The 20,213-nt window shown below is 35.0% G+C and overlaps 2 protein-coding genes across 2 annotated transcripts; both read left to right on the plus strand.

The window, feature by feature from the left end:
• Window positions 1–913: 913 nt before the first annotated feature.
• On the plus strand, window positions 914–6,149 carry LOC126694715 (proteasome subunit beta type-2-A). The gene is made up of 3 exons (XM_050391175.1): window positions 914–1,214; window positions 1,328–1,451; window positions 5,655–6,149. Exons 1-3 carry the CDS (start codon window positions 1,057–1,059, stop codon window positions 5,985–5,987), a joined length of 615 nt encoding a protein of 204 aa, XP_050247132.1. The 5' UTR covers window positions 914–1,056; the 3' UTR covers window positions 5,988–6,149.
• Window positions 6,150–7,768: 1,619 nt separating this feature from the next.
• Window positions 7,769–15,773, plus strand: LOC126695911 (alpha-galactosidase-like). Its single transcript, XM_050392706.1, is given in 14 exon segments — window positions 7,769–7,902; window positions 8,746–8,788; window positions 8,887–9,144; window positions 9,464–9,632; window positions 9,924–9,985; window positions 10,086–10,249; window positions 10,383–10,480; window positions 10,919–10,977; window positions 11,068–11,202; window positions 14,210–14,466; window positions 14,609–14,768; window positions 14,997–15,072; window positions 15,180–15,230; window positions 15,441–15,773. Coding segments are annotated over 14 exon segments (1,902 nt in total). The 3' UTR covers window positions 15,677–15,773.
• The last annotated feature ends 4,440 nt before the right edge of the window (window positions 15,774–20,213 follow it).

Below are 20,213 nucleotides of genomic sequence, written 5' to 3' on the forward strand. Positions count from 1 at the left end.
CTCGATTGAATCGAATTAACTATGAGTTGAGAATTAAGAAAATTAGGAATTTAAAATAATGGCCATCTTTTCACATAAGGATCAATCTTGGCATCTAAATATCTTGCTTTTTCAGGGTTCAGAGCATGGTTATGATTAAAAAAAAAAAAAAATGCAACGTTACAGAAGATTGTAAATCTTTCATCAGGACAACAAGTCTGTCTAATCTCGACCTTGCACTCAAGATTCTTTTTTGGATTCAGGTTAAGATCATTATTATTTTTGCCTTGCCTTGACAATCACATGAAAGAGTAAAATATTTTTAAATCTCATCATCTCCAAGCCTAGAGTTTCTCTTGGACACACCAAAACTTGTTTGTTTAGTACATTGTAGATAATATGCTCTAACTTATTCTGAATCAAACAATCTTCAACAATTTTATTTCCATTTAAAATCTTATCTATCTCATACTCCTTTTCTTTATTCTTCTCAATCTCTAACATAATTGTATCCATAAAAAAACTACAATTCAATTATTTAGTGAGAAAAAAAAAAGATGAAATTCACCAAATCCATAAAAAAAAACTAAATATAAATGAAAAATGTAAGGAAATATAGGTCACGTTTGGTACGTGGATTTAAACAATAGTTTTCAATTTTTTTGAAAATACGTGTGGATAAAAAAGCATGTAAAAATACGTGTAATATTATTTTAAAACTGAAAACTTGTGTTTAAACTCGATTACTGAACGTGGTCATAGACCTCACATATCATAGATACGAAAGCCATGAATAATAATACCATAGCATACATCTCAAAATCTATAATAGAATTTGGGCCCAGACCAAAAAAAATCACCACATCAAATAGGCCCATTTCTCAAGCCGTATAAGCCCAAACCTTGCTTTAAAAAAAAAAAAACAAAAACAAAGGTCCCTCAACTTGTTCCTCAAGGCGCTGATGCTTGTTTAGTGTTATACTCCATACCACTCCACAAAATCAAATCAAAAGTTCTCCAACCCCCACACACAGAAAAATAAAGAGAGAAAAGCGAAAACTCATACACTCATAGATCATGGAGTGCGTGTTCGGATTGGTAGGCAATGGGTTCGCCATAGTGGTAGCCGATTCCTCTGCAGTTCACAGCATACTGGTTCACAAGTCCAACGAAGACAAGATCATGGTCCTCGACTCTCACAAGCTCATCGCCGCTAGTGGCGAGGCCGGTGACAGGTTTTCGCTCTGATTTTCAATACCACCCTTTTTTTTTTTTTTGCTTTCTTTCTTTGTTGGATTTTTGGGTTTTGATTGGTTTTTTGAGTTGTTGGGTTTTTGTTGATCTGCAGAGTTCAATTCACTGAGTATATACAGAAAAACGTGGCTTTGTATCAATTCCGTAATGGGATTCCTCTGACCACAGCCGCTGCAGCAAACTTCACTCGAGGCGAGCTCGCCACTGCTTTGCGTAAGGTATAAAGTGTAAACTAATTTAGGGGTTTTTTTTTTTTTTGGTTTGTTGTTGATGTTAAAATTTGGGTATTTCATTTGGGAAAATTGCAATGAGGATACAAAGAGAAAAAAAGGAATGATTTTGGGATCTGGGTGTTTGAACAATTGCTATGGGGTTGGGGATTCTAGGGTTTTTTGGTTAATTGGAAGGTTTGAAATGGGTTTTATGGTAAATGCAAGGAGGATAGAAAGAAAAGTATGGTTTTTTTTGAGATAAATTTGTGATTGGTTGTTTGTGATTTGATTATTTGAAGTTCTGCTCTCTGCTGGGAAAATGGTAGGATTTGCAATTAAAGCCAAGTCTTAGTTCCAAAATTTTATGGTCGGCTATGGATCCAACAGATTAATCAGGGTCAGCCATTTAGTAGGAGTTACATTACCAAAAAAAATGGGTTTAGTGATATTCTTAAGGACAGTGTTATTGGGTCTAACGAGTTTAACTCTTTTCTCTTATTATGCCTCATTTGGTATTTTGCTTGGATACCCATTAAAAAAAATTAAGTTAATTTGTGCAATTTATAGGAAGTGGATAGTTTCGTATGCTTTTGATTGCTGAACCGGGCTTGTATATATGAATGGGAATTTTTCTATGAAGAGAAGTCCTGTAAGTGTAATTCTGAGCCAAGAATGAATTCGTTGTATTATCAACTATGATATCTTGCCTATGAGATTTGGCTTAAACGGTATTTCCTCTTCCCACAAGAATGAGTGGATGGAAGGAGAACCGGATTCACAACTCATTGATTCTGTACGTAACTTACCAATGAAAACACTGTGGTACCTTGTATTTTTTTTAATCCTTGGAGAGATTAGGATATTATGATTTAGAGCATGACATATTGCCTATATCAAAGTATCAAAGGCATTTATTGTTTCATTTACTTATTAAGATTGTAGTAGAATGAATATAAGTTATTATTTATTGGTCCATTTCTTCATTGCCCTATAGCTAAGGAGTTGTGGACTATTGTATTGGGTCTGTTTGGTGTTCAAGGGGTTATGCTGAGGATGGTTTAGGATATGTTAGCTTCCTGGCAGGTTCAGTTTGGTCATCATCGGAACATAGTCATTTGGAAGGTGGTGTCACATTGTTTAATGTGGCGTTTTTGGAGGAAAGGAATCTAGAAGTTTCGAGGATTGTAAATGGTCTATTCTTGATCTTAAGTTATTTTTCTTTCAATCTTTGTTTGATCGGATCCTAGCTTTGGAATCGTTTCTTTTACTTCTTTATTAGATCTGTTTCATCATTATAACTTGAGAGATTGATTGTGTTGTACCCATAGTATACCCCTTGTGTACTTGGGCTAATTTTTCATCAATAAAGTTATGCTACTCATAAAAAACAGAAGAAAAAAAAAAGGAAAACTTAATGTGTAAATGAGCATGATTTTGCTTCATTGTTAGTGTCAAGCATTTCAGGCCACACAAACTCATGATCGATTAAATATGATGGAATTAAAGCAACAGTAGAATACCCAAAACGAATATCCCAAATGGTGGATGGAGATCAAGACTGGGAAGATGAGGGCCATTTTATTTTATGAGTAGTTAAATAGTTATGATAGTTAAGGGTGTAACATCAGAGATTTGGGATCCAGTTTAGTGGGGATTGGTAGGTGTTAAAATGCACTATTTGGTAATATGGATTTGGAGTTTGCATTGGGGACTTAGTGCTAATATGGTTTATAGAGACCTAAAAAGCACGGACACAGACAAGAAACCAGAAGGTACAAAACATAGTCACATGACAGTTATTGAAAATTTAGGACATGACATGGAAAGGACATAAAGATTAATTAATATATATACTTTTAGGCATATTTTATGTTTATTCTAGGTTTTTAAAAATTAGTAATAACCAATTTTTTTTTTTTTTTTGAAAACGTATCTAATATAAATTTAAAAGCAATAATAGATAGCAAAAAAGTACATTGATACCCAAAAATTGATGTTTAGAGTGCAAATAAACTACAAACAATTAACCCAAAACAGTAATTAGAAAAATGCAACTAAGTGTCAGTCACGAGAAAGGGAACTTTAAACAAAGGAACTCTTAAATAATACACATTGTTTTTGTTAAATTTTTTCTCTCTTCTTTGGGGAACGTCGGTCTACGATATTTTTTAAAAATATATTTGGGGGGAAAAAAGAAACCAGAACAAATGATATCGGTCTAATCTGAGGACCACCCAAATAAAGATTATAGCATACTTATAAAATGAGAGAAGATGCACCCCAAAGAGAGAGAAGATAATGGAGGTCTTTCATGCTATATCGATAAATTGATACTCATGCAATCATGTCCCAAGCCTGTCCATGTCTGGCACGTGTATGACATGGACGCAGGTATTTATTGTGCTTGTGCTTCTGAGGAGACTAAGTTGATGTAGGAACAATATTTATTAAATTACGGGGGCTTTGAGTTTTTAAGTTATTGTGATATGAATGGGTTTCAGTAATTAAGGGTAATGATATATTGTTAGTTTCTCTCTCTTATAATAGAGGCTATGGCATAAGGAACTTTCACTTTTGATTATAATGAAAATTAGCATCTGCTTTGAAGTTTTTGTTTAAAGAATTTGGGGCTTTTCATTTGGCTACCTTAGAAAAGGTGCTACTTCTTTTTCTCACTAAAAAACATAGTTTGATTGAGGACCAAAGTAGGCCTGTCTTCCCACAGCCTGGACAAGAGTCTTTTATTCCTTCTTATAGAGCTAGTGTCAAGGGGGAAGGTATGTCCTTTTGTGACTTGCAACCCCATCAGCACTCCTGTTGGTGAGTCATCCATCTTACTTGCACGTCAGCATCCTTTCATATATATACTTTGAGAGAAACAAAAGATCAAATAGCCCCCCCCCCCCCCCCCCCCCCACACACACAACTAAAACACGTGTAATATATATATATATATATATATCCTCAGCTAGCATGTAGGGTGGGAACCCATCCTGTTAGGCCTAAAGATTCTTGTCGAAGGTTTTGGTGCCCTAAAATGGGAGGAGCTTTATTAAAGATGTTGCTGGCTTCTCTTTCATGTAGTTACCTGGCCTTGGATAGGCTGTTTGAGCTCATTTGAGGGTTTTGTTTTTCTACTTTGGTTTCTCATTTGGAAATAGCAGTCATTGCTATATGGAAATTGTAATTGATAATTAGATGGTTATATTGTAAGTTTATTCTAGACAGGGATCTATGGTAAGGTCATTGGTTCAATGCTCACTGGTTGAGAATTAACTTACTAATAGCAAAAGAAAAAAAGGATAGGAATCTTAGGGGGTTTACAGGATTCATAAACAGGTTTTAATTCTTGCCTTTTCAAGATGTCATATAAAGAAAGCTGGATGCTTTTCTTTATCGGCACAAGGAATGTTAATCAATCCCCATGTGTTGCTGACATTGTGGTGGAGAGATACTGTGCTTGGTCCATTGTTGTGCTTGGAGGATTATGTATGGGCTGAGTTATTTGTACCATTGATCTTGCTGATTGCATATGTTCTTTGATAAAAAAGATCGGGTAATTCAAGGCTGACTTCTTAGCCAGTAGGAGTATAGTGATATCAGATACACATTTGTCTAGTTTGAGCTTTAGCTTCCAGGTTTTTTCTTTCATTCCTTCTTGGTGCTTCATCCATGTTCTTTTTGTGTTTTTCCTTGGAGGAGACCTTACTTAAGCTTCTCTGCCTTATTATAGCAGCAATGTCTCTTTCCTAATTGTAATCAAATTGAAATATATATACCCAACAGAGAAGAACGCTAACGTTAATGCTCAGTGGTCTTCTCTAGTGAACTTGCATTAAGATCAAGAGGTAATCATTTAAGCCAGTTGACATAGAGTTATGCCGGTTATGTTCAGAAGTTGCCATAATTTTGTGTTCATTTCTGTTTGTAAATGTGAGATAGAAACCTAAAAAAAATGTCTCTATGAGAGAGAGAGAGGAAGGCTGGGGGGGGGGGGGGGGTGTAATTATATAATCATATCACATATAAATGCTTGTTCTGGATCTGTTCTGTGATTGTGCCCCTTTCATTGAGTTGGTCCTAAGGAGTTACAGTTGCTAATGCGGTTGCCTAGTACATCCACATGTGGAGACATGTGCATCTTATAGGCATAATTGCTAGGTAGTTGATACTTTGGCTACTTGATATAATTGTGATTTTTTTTTTCAGAATCCATACTCTGTGAATATCCTTCTGGCTGGCTACGACAAGGAGACAGGCCCATCTCTTTACTATATTGACTACATTGCTACACTTCACAAACTTGACAAGGGAGCATTTGGTTATGGGTCCTATTTTTCCCTCTCCATGATGGATAGGCACTACCACAGTGGCATGTCAGTGGAAGAAGCAATCGATCTGGTTGATAAGTGCATATTGGAGATTCGATCCCGGCTTGTTGTGGCACCACCAAACTTTGTTATCAAGATTGTTGATAAGGATGGAGCAAGGGAGTATGCCTGGCGTGAATCCGTCAAGGATGGTGCAGTTTCTACAGCCTGAATTCCTTTTTATGTTTTAATTTAAATGAGTTAAAAGGGAAAGTTATATATCTCTTCCTGAACTTTAGTTTGAAATACTCGTACTGACTATTCTTGTTTCATTTGCTGATATGCCAGAATAGTTGTATTGTTGGAAAATTAATGCAACTCTTGTGTTTTTCCATATTCTTTTTCTTTTTTTCTTCAAGTGGGTCTTGTGTGACCTTGCCTTAATTTAATTCTCATAATGCTTTCCACAATTAACGACTTGATGAAGGATGATTTGTTTATCATTTTACATTTACCGTGAGCAGCAAAGTAAAGGTCTAGTTGCAAAACTTGTAAGAGCTTATTTTCTCATTGATGTAAGATGAAATGTCAACACCTTACTTTGTCTCTTGAAAGTAATGGTGAAGGAATTTGGTAGTCATGCAGAACATGCCAGGCTGTTGTATTGGCTAAATGCATGATCCAATTGAGTTATATGTCTTTGGTTTAAATTCGAGTATTGGGTTATTTTGAATTAAAAATTAAGGTTAAACACGTTTACAAGATTTGATAAAACAGAATATAGATCATTGCATTCAGAAAGGCCTCTCATTCTGTGCAAGTGGGGATAGGTTTATACCTTCACGAAGCTAAGCCATAATTTCACACCCGGATAAGTTCAAACATAAAACATCAACCTTTGAACGGACTTTCGTTAGACACTTGTCATTGAAATTGGATATATCTAATTTAAACCTTGTTTCCTCAAAAATTAGAATCTGTATTACTGTTTTATTTTACCTTTTGAACTTTGAAGTCAAATTATTTTAAGAAAAACTTGTTGCAAATCGGTGTGTATGGATACAATGGTGTACAACAATTGAAAATCGTGAGTTGAAGAGACAAATTCCAACTTGAAATAGTTTTAGTTCAACACTCTGCCCGATTATATTAATAAGATTGGCAATAAAAAAGCAAAAGGAATATCCTAACGATCAATAAGATGCGTTTATTGGTTTGAATGAACTGGGACTGTAACGCAGTAAAAATGTTGCTCAAATTTGTGGGGAATTCAATAGTCACAGTTCACAGCTTGCTACTCATGCTATTGACACAAAAAAGGGGGTCAATATTTAGATTATACCCTTCAAGTGGGTGAATTATTGTTAAGTTGGTCATAATAAAACTACTGTGAAGTTCGATAAAAGAACTTATTAGTATTATATATTTGAAAAAGTGACAGTTTTATAAAGGACAATAGACAATCCTGATGAGAATGTTAAAATTTAAGGACTAAATTGACTAAAAACAAAAAACTTTTATCAATGATAACGATAATTCAACAAAAATTTAAAGGTTACCATTTAGATTTTAGTGAAAAAAAAAAAAAAAAAAAACAACCATCGTTCTCGTTTTTGTGACTGTCTCAACTGATTAATCATTCTACTCTATTATTCACTTTCCTGAATTTTTTACTCGGGCTATATATTTATGTGTACAATTAATTAAATGGGTCTTCTTTGTTTTGCATTTTGGAGTTCCATATATATGAGATTTGAGACGGATTGAACAAATGTTGCTCTTTTTAGCTCAAAAAACCAAAATTGTAGTAGTTTTTTTTTGGGTACAAATTTCATGATATTGGTGAAGATGAAGATTAGTGCATAAACTATAAAATTAGTGGGCTGAAGGGAATTCATGAGTGTGGTGTTTTATGATTTGTATCGGTTTCTATGTCTTTGTGTTGAACCATGTGTTTGAATTGTGTCAAGGTAATGTGGCTGAGTTTTTTATGAAGAAAAATTATGTGTACAAATGGTGTCGTGTTTCAGGGTATCGGCGAAAACTCTATCTAATGAGGAACCAGAACATGCCAGCTTCCCACCTAGAGGTTGGAATTCCTATGATTCCTTTAGGTGGATCGTTTCCGAAGAAGAGTTCTTGCAAAATGCTCAAACAGGGGCGGCCCAACATAATTTGGGGCCTAAGGCAAAAAATTTATGTGGGGCCTTTAATATGTAAATATTAATTAAATAAAATTATTTAATACTAATTAAATTAAGGTTAATTTGATACATTAAATACATAAATAATACCAACTAGACTAATATTAATTTCATATAGAGAATTGAATATCATAGTTGAATTATAAATATTAATAAAAAGAAATAAAAATATATTGCAATTGAAAAAGATACTTTATTTTGGATATAAAATGATGTATAGTTAAATAAAGTTGTAATCTAATTTTTAATTTTATATTTTGATTTTAAGAGAGAGAGAGATTGATATTATTTGGTGTATGGTTTTGTAGGATATTAGTTTACAAAAATTAAAGTCTCAAACTATTAGAGGAGATTAATCTATAATTGATGATTTAACACATTTGCAACATCTTTTTGAAATATTTTAGGGTTTCAATTGAGTTAAGGTTCTATTGGTCTCGCACTTTGAGAGACTTAATAGAAATGAAAAAGAAAAATGCGCTAATTAAAAGTACTATAAAATGTTTAAAATATAATATGATATTATTTCTCATTGATGAACTTCATCAATTTAACTAATGAATGTTTATATCACATTTTTTGTGATTAATAACATGACAATTTGTAATAGTAAAATTTGTACATCACTAATAAAAAAAATGTACAACCTTTAAAAAATATATATAATTTTATAAAAATTTGGGTCTTTAATTATGAAAAATGGGGCCTTTTTTTCCAAGGAAATATTTGTTTTTTAGTGGGGCCTTAGGCCTAGGCCTAACTTGCCTAGGCCTTGAGCCGGCCCTGTGCTCAAATCATATCTGAGCGTCTACATGCTTATGGATATGAGGTGTGAAGACTGAAGATGTCTATAATTGATTTTCATTCAAATTGATTTAGCAGTATTAGGATTAACAAATTTACTCAATTTTTATCTCTGCAATGCAGTATGTTGTGGTGGACTTTCTTTGGTATCGGAGAAAGGTCAAAGGTGCTAACACTGACTCTCAAGGATTTGATGTAATTGACAAATGGGGGAGGATGGTCCCTGACCCAGATAGGTGGCCTTCCTCTGCTGGTGGAAAAGGGTTCACTGAAGTAGCCAATAAAGTGCATAGCATGGGTTTGAAGTTTGGGATTCATGTTATGAGAGGAATAAGTACACAAGCAGTGAATGCAAACACCCCTATCTTGGACACAACCACGGTATTGTTCTTTATTTCCACTATAACTCAAAGATTGAAATAATTGTAAAATTGGAAGTGTTAGAGCATGCTTCGTTTATTATAGTTTCTTTATGAAAGAACAAGGAAATCTAACCAATTGGTACCTTCTAGTGTTTTCAATGGAGACATCCAAGTTTCAAATACACCCTCCCCCAACTATCGAATTATCAAAAGAAAATCTTCAGAAATATAAAAAATGTTATAGGAATATGTAATGCAACTAACAAAAAAAAAATGTCAAGAGTTAGAATTAGAAATCATTGCTTAAGCTTCTGTTTTTATATATTTATTTTTATCAGGGAGGTGCTTATGAAGAATCGGGCAGAAAATGGAGTGCAAAAGATATGGGGGAAAGGGCGTGTGCATGGATGTCACATGGTTTCATGAGTGTAGATACCAAGTTGGGAGCAGGAAGAGCCTTCTTGAGGTCACTCTATGAACAGTATGCTGAGTGGGGTGTTGATTTTGGTAACTTGACCATTTTAATGAAAAGTTTTCCTGCGTACTCTATACGCATTGCCACAACATATGCCATCGCATTTGTATCATTTAGGGTGTTCTGGACATCCCAAGAATTTATGCATGTAGACACGTAAAATTTTTTATTTGTGCATGTAGTACTACTGTAACTTTGTACAATATTTTGATTGCATCCACTACCAATCGCAACAAACTCAATTGGACAGTCACCTGATTGGCAGCTCAATCTTTATTTTTCACATTTTAAGTTTGACATTGATTGCTTCTGTTTTCCTGTAGTGAAACATGACTGTGTCTTTGGTGCCGACTTGGATATAAATGAAATAAGCGTTGTGTCAGAGGTAAGCTGCATACCTCCCGTTCTCTATGTTACTGTCGCATCTGCTATATTTTGTTCAAATTTTGCATGGTTGACTTATTACATTGTGTGCCTTTGCCCAGGTTCTAAAGCAACTTGACCGCCCCATATTGTATGCGCTGTCTCCTGGAACCAGTGTGACCCCAGCAATGGCCAAGGACGTGAGTGGACTAGCAAACATGTACCGGATAGCTGCGGATGATTGGGATTCATGGGGAGATGTTGCAAACCATTTCGATGTTACAAGGTGAAAGACTGTTCTGTTTCTGTTTAAGAGTTTTGGAGTTACCTTTCAATCATGATTTCTTTTCCATTTACTGCTTTTTGACCTGTCCTTGTAGAATACATAAAATCCTTTTGTCTTTTATTAATTTAATCAGGGGCTTTTCTACCACTAATATGATAGGAGCTAAGGGCTTGCTGGGGAAGTCATGGCCTGACTTGGATATGCTACCACTAGGATGGCTAACTGATCCAGGTTATAAGAAAATTCTTGTTTCTTTTCCTTCAAACATCTAATGTAGAAATATATTACCCTTATTTACTCTGCTTAGTAGGATTGAATGAACCACAAATCATTTGCGCGTGATAGAGCACTGTTAGATAAATCAACATACATGGTTATTCTTTAAGTGATGCTTGCTCTTACATTTTGGGGTTCTTCACCTAGCAGTTTTGAGTGCCAAACAGGTCCATGCACTCAAATGTGCATCACTTCAATGTTTACAAACAAAGAACTTGCCATTCCAAGTCCGTGGAGTGACTTTTACTAAGACAGAAGTATGTCTAGACAAGTGGTGTGGCTTCAGAAGTCCCAGAATATAAATGATTAGATTTGACTGTTTAATTTTAATGTTGAGCCTAGCCTAGAAATATAAAAACCCACAATTAGCTTTAATATTTTGAAATATTTTAGGTTCAAATGACGGTCCTCACAGAACATCTAACCTTAATGCAGACGAGCAAAGAACTCAGGTATCTCTATAAAAACAAATCAGTTAGCTCTCTACATCCCTTAAAATAACTAAGCACTCCATTTTGACCTTATCTTTCTTATTTTCACAGATGACTTTGTGGTCTATGGCTAAGTCTCCTCTCACGTTTGGAGGAGATCTGAGAAAGCTTGATGAGACCACATACAACCTTTTAACAAATCCTATCCTGTTGGAGATAAATTCTTTTAGCTCAAACAACATGGAGGCATGTGTGAAAACTAATTTGGAAAAATGATTTCATTACCTCAATTAGAATTACAAAGCTAATCTATATATACTCTGATACACACTGAAAACACGCCACTAACTCTAACTAACTCCCACGAATTGTGCTAACTAAATACCAATAGTTCTTGGCACATGTATTACTAACAGTAGTTGGCACATGTGAACATATATACAATATTCTAACTAAAACTACAAGTCGTATATAGCAACTAACTACATGTCGTGCTTTGCTCTGCTACACCTGGACTTCCTCTGTTGCTCTGTTCTTCCACATTTTGATTTCCTCTGTTTTCTGCGTGTATGACAATAGCTTCAGCTTGACCAGATGGCTTCTTCTTTTGATACTCCCCCTCAAGATGGACTGGGGGTAAATGAATATTGATCAGTCCCATCTTGGAAATGAGCTCTGAGAAGTGATTAAAACTCAAAGCTTTAGTTAGCACATCAGCCAATTGGCAATGAGTCCTGACATGAATTAATTTTATCACCTTAGCCAACACCTTATCCCTAACCACATGACAGTCAATCTCTATATGTTTGGTTCTTTCATGAAATACTGGATTGGAACCAATGTGGAGAGCAGACTGACTATCACAAAAGAGCAAAGCTTCTCTGTCATGCCTTACTTGAATATCCTTTAGAAGATAAAGAATCCATACCACTTCACATGTAGCTACTGCCATTGCTCTATATTCAGCTTCTGCTGAAGATCGTGAAACAGTGGACTGTTTCTTGGATTTCCAAGAAATTAAGGACTCACCAATGAAGATGCAATATCCAGTCACTGATCTTCGTGTGTCTGGACATGCGGCCCAATCTGAATCAGTAAAGCCTTTCACATGCAACTCTGAGGCAGCTGAAAAGAACACTCCCTTCCCTGGTTCATTCTTCAAATATTGCAAGACTTTATAGGCTGCTTCAAGGTGTGGTTTTCTAGGCTTAGACATAAACTGACTCAACTTATGAACAGCATAAGTGATGTCAGGTCTAGTGATTGTCAAATATAGCAACCTCCCCACTAATCTTCTGTACTTGCTGGGATCATTGAGCAAATCACCATCATACTTGCTCAACTTAAGATTTTGCTCCATTGGGACCTTAGAAGGTTTACAACCAAGCATACCAGCATCACTTAGTACTTCCAAAGCATACTTTCTTTGACAAAGAGCTATACCCTTATCAGTCCTTGCAACTTCTAAACCAAGGAAAAACTTTAAATCTCCTAAATCCTTAAGCTTGAACTTTTGATCCAATAAAACCTTGAATTGATCAACCTTGTCCTTGTCATTGCTGGCAATCAATACATCATCCACATAGACTAATAAAGCAATAAAGGACTCACCTTGTTGTCTAGTAAACAATGAGTAGTCTGCTTTGGACTGCACAAAGCCTAATTGAATCAAGGCTTCAGAGAACTTGGAGAACCATTGCCGAGATGCTTGCTTCAAGCCATAAAGTGATTTGTTTAATTTGCAAACAACCTCCCCCTTGCTGTGGAAGCCAGGTGGAAGAGCCATATAAACATCCTCAAGCAAATCCCCATGAAGAAAGGCATTGTTGACATCAAGTTGGCTCAAAAACCAGCCTTTCACAACAGCCACAGCCAGCAAACACTTCACAGAAACCATTTTGGCTACAGGACTGAAGGTCTCAATATAATCCAAGCCTTCTTTTTGGGTAAACCCCTTTGCAACCAGCCGAGCCTTGTACCTCTCCACAGAGCCATCAGACCTATACTTAACCCGATAGACCCACTTACAACCAATGGCTTTTTTGTTGGGTGGAAGAGGAGTAAGAGTCCAAGTGTGATTAGCCTCTAATGCTGCAATTTCAGCATCCATGGCAGCTTGCCACTTGGGGTCAGACATAGCTTGAGAATAGTATTGTGGTTCAACAATAGCAGAAATAGAACAACAAAAGGATTTATAGGATGGAGACAAGTGATCATAAGAAAGAAAAGAAAAAAGAGGATGAGATGTACCTGACCGAGGCAGATTAGGAGTGGGAATTGAGGTTACCTGACTGCAATGGTAAGCTTGAAGGTAAGATGGAGGTTTAGAAACTCTAGTAGACCTCCTAAGATGCGGGTTAGGAACCAAAGGCTCATCTGGAGCCTCAGGCAGATCCTGAGGAAGATCTTCATCAACATCATGATGAATATCAATAATGGTGTCATCAGAAATGTTATGGGAAGAAGCTGAAGGAAGGGAAGAGCAGTGTGGAGAAGTATCATAAAAAGAAGGTGGAATGGGGTTCATGACAGGAAGTGGAATAAGAGCAGAAGAAGAAGAAACAGCATCAACCACAGAAAAGGGAAAAACAGTCTCAAGAAAAACTACATCCCTAGACACAAGAACAGTGTGAGATAAGAGATCAAAGACCTTATAACCCTTGATATTATAGGGATATCCAATAAAAACACACTTCCTTGCTCTAGGAGAGAACTTGGAAGACTTAGGACCGGTTGTGGAAGCAAAACATAGACAACCAAAAGTCCTAAGATGGGAATAAGAAGGAACCTTCCCAAACAGAAGTTCATAGGGAGTTTTATGTTGTAAAAGAGGAGAGGGCAGTCTGTTAATGAGATAGACAGCAGTGAGCACACAATCACCCCAAAAATAAAGAGGCAGATTGGACTGAATTTGTAAAGCTCTAGCAGTAGATAAAATGTGTTGATGTTTTCTCTCCACAACAGAATTTTGTTGTGGCGTATAAACACAACTAGTTTGATGAATTATGCCCTTAGCTGAATAAAAATCAGAAAGTTTAAACTCAAGAGCATTATCAGACCTAAAGCATTTGATCTTGACATTGAATTGGGTCAAAACCATGTTATAAAAGGAAACAATCAAGGTTTTGACCTCAGATTTTGCTTTCATGAGAAAAAGCCAAGTTGCCCTGGTGGCATCATCAACCAAAGTAAGAAAATATCTATGACCAAACTGTCTAAATAGCAACATAACATAATTTAGTTGTTTGTACAGTTTCCTTATATTACTAGTACGAACGGTTTTAAGAGTAAAAACGATGTTCTTGACAGCCAGTCAGGAAGATATCTGACAGATGTAAGTACATCGGATACGCATGTTTTGCGCCTCACAAGATGCACAAATTCAAAAGCAATTGGGTGGTCTATTAAAGCTCTGGACCAAGACCTTGAACAAATCTGCTGGAAAGAACACTTAGGAAGCAAGCATCAAGAGCCATTTTGCCTATACAAGAAAGAGCCTCTTTTGTCATCGTAAAATTGCTTTCTTTCTCTGATCTGATAGTATCAAAATGTTTTTTTTACAATATTTTCATGTTTACTTATACTAAATTTTTTATATCAATGTTTAATTATATAATTACAAAATAATTTCAATACATTTGTTCTGATGCAGAGATGAATGGATGTCCCACAAACAACAATATCAAGGGAAACTCCAATTATTTGCAACTGATAGAATGGACTTTTGCTTGGGGGGTTCTCCAAATCAAAATCTTACTTCAAAAGAGTCAAAGAGTGGTGCATTTGCACCTTGCAGATGGCACACAAATTAGGTTTTTTTTTTTTCCCAATATATCATGAATGAGAGATGTTTCAAACAAAATAATATAAGTTTTAGGTATAAATGTAGGGAGTAAACTATTATTTCTGGATGACAGATTCATCCGAACTTTTTTAAAATCGTGTGCTTTGCCTTTGTATCTTAATTTCATAATTGTGTTACTTACTCTTAGCTACATTTATGAATTGATGTTGGAAGCTAATGCATTTAGTCTTAGCAGATGTGGGAGCTGAGCGTTAATGGAACTTTGGCAAATAGGTATTCTGGTCTATGTGCAACAGTAAACTCTATCAAAGGTGATAGATTTGTATACTTGTGCCTTATTTTATAAAATGTTGCAAACAACTTTGCTAGTGGTCCCATTATTTCATATTTTTGAGTTACTAGCTGATTATTTGTGCAGCTGAAGTCCGTCCTGGTGGTACTCGTTCTTGGATCGCAACTGGAAGAAAAGGTATGACTCCCACACCAACATAGAACTCTAATTTGTAGAGCCCCATAGCTGTGCATTTCCCCCAAGTGCAAGACTATTTTTTTTTTTAATTAAAAAAAATGCATAATTCTATTCTTCACATTTTTAATGATTTTTTTATGAATTATAAAATAAAAAGTGCAAAACTCTATTCTTCATGCTTTCTAATGATTATTCTTTCTGCCTTTCTAGGAGAAATATATGTTGCTTTTTTCAATCTGAACCCTGAGATGACAGTAATATCTGCAAAGATATCGGACATGGCTAAGGTACTTCCTGGTAAAAACTTCAATGGAAATTCCTGTCAGTGCAAAGAAGTATGGAGTGGAAATGACATTAAAGTTAGAAAGCAGACTATATCAAGGGGAGTAAAAGCCCATGGCTGTGCTCTATTTGTCCTGAAATGTAAGTTGGCAGGATTAATTTAAACTAAGATGTATGGAGTCATCTATGCTGTACCACATATAACGAAGGCAATATGTATATGACAAAGTGCTGAGGCAATGATAATTCTTTAACACTCCTGTTTCGTCTGCATTTTGATTGTCTTTAGGCTAATTGATGAGAATTATACCATTGCTCTCGTCAAATATTATGTTCTTTCTCTCTCTCTTTTTGTTTAGACTAGTGGTATGAATGAATTAAATAAGAATTTTGTATATGTTTTTTTTTTCTTTAAGAAAAGGATTTCTCTGATATCATTAAAATCCTGGTCTGTATGAGTCTAAACAATCTGGAGTTATTGGTTTAAGATGGGTCAATGATGTAAGTAATGCCCTTTTAGCTAATTTGGGCTGGCAAGTTGGTTTTGGCAGCAACAAATTATGGGCGCAGTTGGTAATGCAGAAACACCATAAAAGTTGGGCTTTGCCTTTCACCCAAAATGACCGGTAGCCGATTCGAATCGAGAAATTAATTTTCCCAAAAAAAAAGAAATTGTGGGTAAGGCTACTTACCACCAATTCTCTCAAACCCTACATAAACGAGAGTTTTATACATTGGGTAGATTGGGTATGGCCTTAATCATTGGGTTTAGACATTATTTCAGTGATTTTTAATCTTTTCAAAAAACGTCAGCATACTCCAACTAATTCCCAACATTTTTTTGACAAACCTTCTCTTAACAGTATTTTAACAAGGTTTTTGGTGATGTTAGTAGATGGTAGTCAAACTGTTCCCAAAAGGTAACGGAGGCATGCAAAGGTTGGTATTACAAAAACTCCTAAAAGACTAAAAGTTTACACTTCCTTCAAGCATCAGTGATTACTGATTAGTACTGATGCCTCAGTCAAGATATGGGATGATCCATGGATACCTTTCTTGAGTTCTTTCAAACCTCAACCCAGGCATCGTGTTCTTCCGGATATTAATTGAACTTATAGATGAGCAAACTAGACAATAGGATCATTCAGTTACTGCCAATTAGATCCAAAGAATTTATTAATTTATCTCGATCTAGCATTGAGTATAAGCTAATCTGGGTTTCCTATGGCCAGAGAAAATTATACTGTTAAGCAAACCTACCTCACTAATCAGGCAGATTTTCTTCTTCAACAAGAGCCATCTGCCATCTATAGTAGGAAATTCAACCTCCCAGATTCCTCATGCCACAGGTGTAATGGTTGTACTCAAACTCATGAACACCTCTTTTGTCTTTGTCTATTTGCAATTACAGTTTGCAATAACTCTATTTGGCCTTTTAACTTTACATTATTACATCTATAAATTTTGTTAGGATCTTAGTGTATCTTGAATATTTGTGGGTTAAATTGTATTTGATTGAAAGGTCAAAGTGCTGAAGCTGGAATTGTTGCATTGAGAATCTCAATTGAGTGAGATATGTCTATTAGGCGAAGTATAGTTTTGGAAAAACAATTAACCTGCAATCTCACCTGAGTCTCGCCTAATACTCGATCGAGCAAGATTGCTAACCTAAGAGAAATCAATTACACCCATCCAATTAGCCCTGTCATATAAGTATATAACCCTCTAGTCCCAAGAAATACTAGACCCAATTCACATATTGAAGAGCTAGAGAGCTACCTATTTTCCTTAGGAGTTTTTCATTCAGTAAACACTTTGCAGTGTTTGAGTGCTTGTGACTGATTTTGGAATTAGTTATTGTGTTTGTGCATCAATGCATATATTATTTGTCTGATCAAATTAACAATTGGGCTTAATTTAGTAAGTAACATAAAATTGATATAAGCCATATTTTAGGGTCTAAAAAAATGATTCTCAATCCATTTAATTATAAGGACCTAGGTGTGGTTAAAAGACGAGCAACACTTGCACACTTTTTGCTGCTATATTTTGTGATCAGCTCTGGTGGTCTAGAAGCAAGCTAGTTCATGAGGGCCTCGACATTATTGAAGGTAATGTGAATGCCAATATGCTAAATAGCTGAGCATTGATTAACCAAATTGGGAGATTGCTAATCTTTTGTTCTTGATATGAAATTCATGCTCTATGTTGTTGGTGATTTTCAATTTTGTTATATTTTGAGAAAGGCAAATTTCTTGGCTCATAATCTTATAACATGGGCTATATCTAGTAATGCCTGGCAGCCCACTAACGTTCCTTCTTGGGCTTTTGTTGAGGAATGAGATGGCTCGGCCCCTTGTGGCTCTGTTTTCTTTGGAATCAATATTATGAATTTTCTAGGCCCAAAAAAAAAAAAAAGCCTAAATTCGTGACAAAGTAGTGTACGTTCAATTTTTTTACTAAAATAAATTTATAGTAACAAATTTAAATTAAATAGAAACTTCTTTCAGATTTCATGAGAATTTTTGAAATAAAATTTCAATTATAGTATCATTCTAAATTTTTTTAAACCTTGTAATAGCATTTCACACTTTTTTTTTATAAGAGCATTTCACAAATAAGGAAGTAAGGAACTATCTTGATAGTTAGGTCGCACAACCACAAACATTTACAGACTCAATCAAAAAATTATGGTAGATGATTAACATTCTTTATTAACAGAATTTCACATAGAATTTTAATTGGACTCTTTTTGTGTAGTGTAATGACTCAACCCTTAGTTGGGATTAAAAATCTTCAAATATGCAAAATAAATGGTAAAAGACTATTCACGTGACATAAGTCAAAGAAAAAAAAAGGAGGGAGCAAACTTGACACATGCAACTTTGGTTGTGTTTGATTCGAGGAAATTTGATTTCTTAAAAATATTTTCCACATTTATGGGTGTTTAGGGCGACGAAAAATGTTGGTCAACTGAAAACTATAAAATAAAGGCAATTACGATTGAAATTGCTTACGATCTTAATTTCCATAAACCATTTTCTGACTCACTCAAAAATTATCAACTGAACCTCCACTCTTCACTGTCTGCCACCCAACCACCACCCTCACTATTGTCCCTAGTCTCTGTCTGATAGCCAACCACAGCCAATCACGATCACAATTTTTTAATCTAATTTTTCCTTTTTTTGATTATATATGTACTTGGGAGACGACAAAATGTAAGAAAGTAATAGAAAATACACTTTTTATTGCATTTTTAGGAACGCGGCTAAACACTTGAAAATAATTTCTTTTTCAAAAATTATTTTTCGTCGAACCAAATACGGCCTTTGATTGTATAATATTTATGATCAAAAGTTGAGAAATTTTGAAATTATATGGTTTAATTTGTTATATTCCTAAACTTTAGGATTTAAAATATAATTTTTTGAAAAAGATGGGGAAAAAAATTGAAGGAGGAGAAAAAATAAGATGAAAGAAAGTTAAAAGATCTCCATCTAAAACTTAGTTTTCATGTGTCTTCTTCCCTCCCTTTCATTGTCCAAACCGATAATGAAGTAGACGTGAAAATTTGAAATTAAAGTCCTTTTACATTCAAACTTCAACCTAGAAATTTCAATGAAACTTATCCACAACCCCTCTCTATTTTCCTCAAACAAAAAATCTTTGAAAAGAGAGTTGAATTTTTCCTAAAGAACTAGGAAGCAACACACACGCAACTTAAATATTTTTAACACATTTATATATTTATATTGTTTCATATGATACATAGCTACGTTTTTAAAATGTAGCTATAGGTCCAGCAAATAATTTTTTTAAAAGGGGGACCTATAGCTGCGTTTTAAAACGCAGCTATAGGTCCAGCCAAACAATTTTTTTAAAGGGGATCTATAGCTGCGTTTTTAAGAAACGTGGCTATAGCTAACCTATAGCTGCGTTTTAATACGCAGCTATAGGTCCAGGCAAATAAATTTTTTTAAGGGGGACCTATAGCTGCGTTTAAAACGCAGCTATAGGTTAGCTATAGCCGCGTTTTTAAACAACGCAGTTATAAGTCAAGCTGAACAATTTATTTAAAGGGGACCTATAGCTGCTATATGTAACACCAAAAAAAAAAAAAAATTCCTTTCTTTTCCCACGTACCCCCCACTTTCCCACCCACTCCACTTTCATCTTTTCTTTCTTTTCTCTTTCTTTCTTTTTTCTTTCTTCCTTCTTCAGCGCAACTCCAGCGTAAGTCTTCTTTTTTTTTTTTTTTTTTTTTTCTTTGTTTCTTTGGAGCTGCTTCTTCTTTTTTTCTTTTGTTTTTGCTCCTTTCTTCTGCAAGTCACGCCAACTTCTTCTTCTTCTTTTTTTTTCCTTCTTCACTCCAGCACAACTCTTTTTTTTTTTCTTTGTTTCTTTGCTGCTACTTCTTCTTCTTTTCTTTTTCTTTCTTTTTTTTTCATCTCAAGCACACTGATTTGTCTATAGATCTAGTTTTTTTTTTTTTTGGTGGTTACTTTATGTTTAGTCAATAAGAAAATGGAGGAAATGCTGAAAATTTTGAATGAAGTGGATATTCTAGCAATATTTGTGTCTATATCTTGATTTGGATTAGAGTTTTGATTTTGAATTTTTTGGATCTATGCTTGAACTTGTGCTATTGTGTTGCTGATATTGTGCTTATGTTTAAATGGGTTTGTGTTCTTGAGCTTG

The sequence above is a fragment of the Quercus robur genome, chromosome 8, assembly GCF_932294415.1.
Source record: "Quercus robur chromosome 8, dhQueRobu3.1, whole genome shotgun sequence".
NCBI classification, from domain to species: domain Eukaryota; kingdom Viridiplantae; phylum Streptophyta; class Magnoliopsida; order Fagales; family Fagaceae; genus Quercus; species Quercus robur.